Source organism: Protomyctophum parallelum (genome assembly GCF_964188405.1).
Source record: "Protomyctophum parallelum genome assembly, chromosome: 10".
NCBI lineage: Eukaryota > Metazoa > Chordata > Actinopteri > Myctophiformes > Myctophidae > Protomyctophum > Protomyctophum parallelum.
In genome coordinates, this window is record NC_139704.1 from 22448112 (window position 1) to 22455032 (window position 6921).

General features: G+C 41.5%; 1 protein-coding gene across 1 annotated transcript; it reads right to left on the reverse strand.

The window, feature by feature from the left end:
* Positions 1 to 1955: 1955 nt before the first annotated feature.
* On the reverse strand, positions 1956 to 6567 carry prop1 (PROP paired-like homeobox 1; the record flags this gene model as incomplete). Its single annotated transcript, XM_083774947.1, has 3 exons — positions 1956 to 2336; positions 4184 to 4413; positions 6480 to 6567. The coding sequence occupies 3 exons, from the start codon at positions 6565 to 6567 to the stop codon at positions 1956 to 1958; spliced, it is 699 nt and encodes a 232-aa protein (XP_083631073.1).
* Between the last annotated feature and the right edge of the window lie 354 nt (positions 6568 to 6921).

The window sequence follows — 6921 nt, forward strand, 5'->3', positions numbered from 1 at the left end:
CCTACGTAGATATTTTGTTTCTATAATAGCGTGGCTCCGTGTGGAAGGGTCACTCGAGCGAGACTGACCATGATTCATAGCAGTGTTGTTTTTGTTGACTAAAACTAAGACGGAAAATGTTCATCGACTTCCTTTTTTCACTGAAGAAAACTAAATGGAAACTAAATGAAAACTAATTAAGCTATTATGACTAAAACTATAAGCTAAATGTATTGACAATTTCATCAACAGATAGTAAATTAGACTGAAATGTTAGGAATGGACTAGGGGACAAGAGATCCAGTACAAGTCATTTTACAATTGGTTGCATGCCGAAAATAGCCGATCTACAAGCTCACTTGTGTGTGTGTGTGTGTGTGTGTGTGTGTGTGTGTGTGTGTGTGTGTGTGTGTGTGTGTGTGTGTGTGAAAACAGTCATTACGACGGCCAAAATACATTTTAGTCGACTAAATCAACTCTAGATTTAGTCCGCTAATATCGTATGACATTTAGTCGACTGAAACTAGACTAGAACACAAAAACATTCCAGGTGACTAAAATATGACTAAAACTAAATGAAGTTTCATTCCAAAGAATATGACTAAACTAAAATAGAAATTTGCTGCCAAAAACAACACTGATTCATAGGATTACTCAAGGAGTTGGTCCCTGTGTTTTTAACACTCTGGGAGGGACACACACGGCACATGCATACTACAGTAGATCTACCACTGTACAATTTAAATTCTCAGGACTCAGGTCAGATATGGGAACTTTCACATGCATTGGTGCCATCCAGTGGAACCGCCTGGACACTGCATGTCCAGTAGATATTTAACATGCCCTGATGAAGACCTGTCGAAAACATGTTGGCAGTTGCCTTTTTAATTTAATAAAGGTGTTCCTCATTTTTTAACTTTGTGTGCCCGGATTCTTCTCTTTTTATCTAGATATTTAACATACTTTAGATTAGTCTGTTTTTTTGTTTTTTTTGTGAGGACCACAATGGAAATATAAATAATATGCAGTAGCCTACAGTTTACTGTAACAGACAATTTTCACCTTCTAATGTCCTATTGTCTTTGGCTCGTTACCTCACAGGTAATGGTGGGAGTGATCCTATACGCAGCAGACACAGAAAGCTAACAGATCCATGTCCAGTCATTGTTCCAGTTTGGATGTATTTATTGAAAGAAGTTGAGCAGTTGAAATGAACACATCTCCTTTCTGTCTGCCTCTGGCTGCTGGTAGGAACGTGTGAGCTCCCCATTGCCTGTGTCTAGCTAGCCTGATCACTGCACCTGTGTGACCCTAACCTCGCGTCACCAGGCTTTCCACCTCGGAGGAAAGTCTGGTCTGTGTTCCAAAATCGCTGTGTGAACAGGTCTGGAGCGGATGGTAAAATACGTCATGTTGTAGTCTGATTTGTAGTCATCAGGCCATTCATAGTTCTGATTCCACCTTGTGTTTTCCTGCCAGGTGACTACAAATCATTAACTACAACATGACGAAAGTTACCATCTGCTCCCGACTGGATCATAAACGAAAGAAAACCTGGTGGTTTCATGGAACAATTTATTTGGTTCCAGTTCCAAACCAACTTTTAGGGTTCTTTTGAACTAATTACTTTTCAGTGAAAACACTCTGAACTGGTTCAATATTAGGCAAAAAAAGAAAAAAAAGAACAGTTGGTGGAAAATAAAATAAATTGCCATTGTGTCATTCTCAAGCCCGCCACAAAGTGTTCAGTAATATTACTGAAAATAGTCTCATAATAATGTCACCATAATGGCTCCTACACTAACTTTCATGGTTGTAATATTTCAAGGCAGAGTTTTTCTTTGATACTATCACACGCACGCACGCACACACACGCACGCACGCACACACACACACACACACTGACACACACCATTTTTTTTAAAGAATGCAATCAATTTGTGAGAGTAGCTATCTCTTTTTGGGGGTGTTTTATCTTAGCTCCAGTGAGAGACGGGGTCTAGAGCTGACATGGAGAACACAGGTGATGTGAGACTGGTGTGCGGCGGAGCTCCAATGCTCCTCAGTGGGCTGTACCATTCCTCGTGCTGGTGGTGCTGGGTCGCTGGCTGCGGTTGGACCGCGGGACACGGGCACTGACCGACGGGGTGGTGGGTATACCCGCCAGGGGACAGCACCGTGGAGAAGCGGGGAATGTGTGCCAAGGCCTGGGGGTAGTACTGCCGCGCGATTCCTGATGACTGGACACACATGCCGCCCAGCAGGGCCCCGTGTCCCGACATCATGCCCAGAGGCAGCACCTTCTGGGAGGCCCGCTCTTGCTTGCGCTGTTTGGCTCGTCTGTTCTGAAACCACACCTGTTGAAGTGATTAAATGTCACATCAAACAAATCTGTTTTCATGTTATGGTCTGCATTTGGATAAAAATACTATCATGACTTCTCCTAAGCACATTAAATTCACATAACACGAAAGGTGTCAATGAAGGCAAAGGCTCAAATACAAGGTGTCCTTGAGCAATGTCTTGCTCAAAGAAACGAGATAAAGTGCCCCTCATGGCACAGGTCTCCACCAGGGCAGGTCAGGTTGTGGCGTCCTGGTGGCGCTATAATAGGCCAATGTGAAAAGGGTGCCATTTCTTCTTACGCCTTGGATGGCAATTGGATGATTTGAGGCAAGTTCCAGAAATGTGTTTTGCAAAAATCCACCGCTATAAAGGTCATTACACACTGGCGAATTAGCGATGCGATATATTCGTGCGAATAATTCGCATTTAAAAAAAAACAATTGAAGTCCATGCAAGCTTCCACATCAGTGGCGAATGTGCGAAAATGCGACCGTTTTCGCTTTTATTTGTTCGCTCTGGTGTCGTATTTTGCAGAGATTCGCAGGCGAACTGCAACATGCAATATTTCGCATTTTCAAATCGCTTATTCGCATTGCGTCGCTAATTCGCCAGTGTGTAATGACCTTAACAGGCCAAGATTTCACGTAAATTGCACGCTACGTTCATGATTTGAGGCTTTTTGTTCAAAACGGGCCAATCCTGCAAACTTTGAAAGCCAATGTTAGCCAATTAGGATGAAATATCGGACAGATCCATCTTGAACACATGACTATAGAGATAGTGTGTAACGATTTGCGGGATTTTTGGAAAGAATCTGGAGGAGTAATATAAAAAAATGTTTTTCAAAAGTCGGCCTCCTGGTGGCGCTATAACAGGCCGTTCTGGAAAGTTTGGGGCAGAGGTTCATCGTTGGCATCCAGGGAGTGTGCGTGCAAAATTTGGCACCGACCAGGTTAACGGTGCCGGAGATTAGCTGTTAACAGACGGACAGACACACACACATGGACGGACTCTCTCCCCATGCCTTCGGCCTGGTGGAGACAACCAGGGAGGCGCTGGGGATCAAATCACTAACCTTCAGGCTGCTTCAGCTACTCTACTTCTAGAGCCACTTTTACATTATGACGGCGCAATGTTGCATCCTAGACTAGACGAAGATCTATCAAGATCGAAACGTTGTCGTTTAACTCAATAAAGTAATTCTTTACCAAAAGAATGGTGTGTGGGCCCTACCTCCTTCCATAGCATCCAAGTCTAGAGGCGGGCCCTACCTCCTTCAATAGCATCCTAGTCTAGAGACATTGGTTCTCAAGTCTGGTGGTGGTGGAGGGAGAATTTTACTTTTATAGATAACTTAACATTGAGTAGTTTACAGAGTGAAAGCTATAGGTGAAGTAATACAGTAGTTAGCTGTTTCATTCCAAAACAAAACAAATATGAACCACACACGCACCATCCATATAACCTTTAGTTTAAAACGGAGGGCGCTAGCAGAAAAGTGAAGACGCAAATTGTGATTGACCGGAATGAGATGATGTATGATGACAAGAGTGCCCCTCACTTCACACGGGTGTGATTAAATCACGTAATATACAAATAATAAAATAAAATAAGTCCAGACTTATGTTGGTGCATGACTGAAAAAGTATACATTTATGCAAAGAGTACCATTACACACAAACTAAATAGTTAGGGATTATGTGTCATGCTCAGGGACACCTAGACATTGCCGGGAATCATACGTGGGACCTTGTCAGGAGGGCTCTGGTATGTGACCCAAGAAGGATGGTTTTGATGTCAGGATTAGGAATTTGGTACTCAATAGAATTCCTGTACATAAGATGTTCATGTTCCCCACCTGTATGCGCGCCTCGTTGAGTCTGGTCAGGCGTGCCAGCTCCTCGCGGTAGTAGATATCTGGGTAGTGGTTTTGTCCAAACGCCAGTTCCAGTTGTTCCAACTGCTTGTGGCTGAAGGTGGTCCGATGGCGGCGTCTTGCAGGGGATGGGTAGGCCCTGCTGTGCCTAGCCATTCCAACTCCCATGGACGTCTCAGATGAAGGCCCCTTCCTGGCTGAGTCTCCAATATCTACAGTACACAGTAAAATACTCAGTGTTCAGTTAACTGAAATGAGTGTACAAATGGAACAAAATGGGGCCTCCATTTCGTTTCATTTGTATACAAACACTCTTCTGAGTTATGTTCAGGGTAAAAGGAAGAGTTTGGGTGCTTGGAATGGACACAGCTTAAACCATTCTCTTTAATTGGAAATGTGAATCGAGGGTCAAAACACCAGCTCGTGTTTCTTGCCTCATTTCGTCTCCTTTGGTTTTCTTTAGCATTTTCCCTAAGTTCACATCATACAGGAAGTGGGCTACATTTGTCAGAGCACATTTCACTGATGGCTGTGTTGAATAAGAGGGATTACGGCAACTTTTATGGCTGCTAGAGCCATCGGGCAACCTGAGAGCCAGAGGGGCTTTGGCTGCCAAAGCCGATCTCCTGAGAAAAAGTTACCAGAGACCATCGGATTTGACCAGATTACCACTTAACAATAGCTGACAAAGTGACTAATTTAATGGGAGTGAGATGACATTGTCTTTTCACATAACAGCCAATGTTGAGAAGAAAACTACTAGAACTGAAGAACTTAACTGAAGAAGCCGATGGGAAAAGACAATTGGATGACTTGTATTCATGTTTCTTTAAGCCTTTTCTGTTAACACATATTTACTGATTTACAGTAATTAAAGTACTTCATTTAATAAGTGTAGATGCAGATGTAACTTTAATATTATATGTATTATTAGATTAGTGACTCAGACTAACACACTTACTTAATTATTGTTCTTATGCATGTATGTATGTACATGTGTATGTATGTATGTATGGATGGATGGATGCAGTAACACTTGGATTATATGATTATTGTAATTACTTATAGAGAAGGTGAATATTTAAGATGGGGGTAGGAGTAAATAAGTTTTTACTTCTTCCTACTCCTTTTGAACTTCAGGTGGAAGATCAATGATCATTGTTGTCATTATAATTTTCTTATTTCATTCAAAAAAGAAATATACATGCATTGTGGTTTATTGGTTTTTTTATTAGTATCTTATTTTACTGTTTTACCTGAAGGTTTCAAAATAAAGATAGTCTAATCAAATCAAAAACACTAAATACAACACAAATTAAAATATGTTTATCAGATTTAACTTTAATATTTTAATTAATGTTGAAATTAGTGTGTTAGCCACTAATCCAATAATAATTCCTTTGTCAGATTCAACACCATTATTAAACATATTATAGATGAGTGGCTAATACAAACAAATACCTTTCTGTTTTACCAAAAGCATTGTCACCTTATTTTAAAGTGTACTGAGTTGTCTTCATATTAGCTCCTTCATCTGAGTAACTTATACAGAGTGACTATAACATCTTTATAATCTGAGCGTTAATTCATCCATTTGCAACTCTGAGAGTGTCCAAACACAAATCTGAGATCAGTTACAGTAACAACAACTTTTTCTGGGGGAATTACATTCACCAGAAATAGCAGATCTACAAGTTCACAACGCGTCACACTTCGGTGTACAAGGAAACAAGAGCAAACCAAGCGCACAGTTTCAACTCGGGTGTCTTTGACTAAGTCATTGGTTTTGAACCCTTTTCATGTTGGGCCATTATTTATTCGGCATTTGAGCCACGGGCCACTATTTGATGACATTTAGCCTCACAGAACCAAAACCTTGAATATTTTGTCCACAATTCCATGCTGTATGTGTTGATACCATTAGGAGAGATAACAGGCAAACGTTGATCAAAATAATTATTTTACATTATCTAATTGTAGAGGTCTTGTGAATTAAATAATGCAGATGTTTAACAATAATTTAACTTTTGAGAGTGCAAAAATGAAATCAAATGGACCCATTTGGTTTCATTTTTAGACACGGGTCCATTTGGTTTCATTTTTACACTCTCAAGAGTTAAACATCTACTCTATAAAGGTCCATTTGGTTACAAACTCTCCATCATTTAGCTGGGGACCACCTGGAATTCCTTCGAGGACCACTGGTGGTCCACGGACTCCTGGTCAGAAACCACTGGGACTACCACTGGTTAACACACTTTTCAATACATGAGCTCACCTGCACTGGAGCTGACCGTGGCCATGTCTGAGTAGATCTCTATGCTCTTCAGGGCATCCCCTGAGCCTGTGGTCTTCGCCTGAGCCATGTCTGACAGTGTGTTCTCCCATGGGACAATCCAGGCTCCTTTATCCCTTCAGAGTAAACACTATAGGTGGCCATTATCATCAGCTAGATCTATCTATGACATCACAATGTAACCCCATTCGCCAACCATTGTGCATAGCATACCCTCCTCAACTGTGTGTGTGTGTGTGTGTGTGTGTGTGTGTGTGTGTGTGTGTGTGTGTGTGTGTGTGTGTGTGTGTGTGCGCGTGCATGCATGCGTGCGTGCGTGCGTTCACAGTACACACACTACTGCTTATGATTTGTTCTGCGTTCACAGTACACACACTACTGCTTATGATTTGTTCTTTTCTTTAGAGGCTTTCCTCCAGTAATT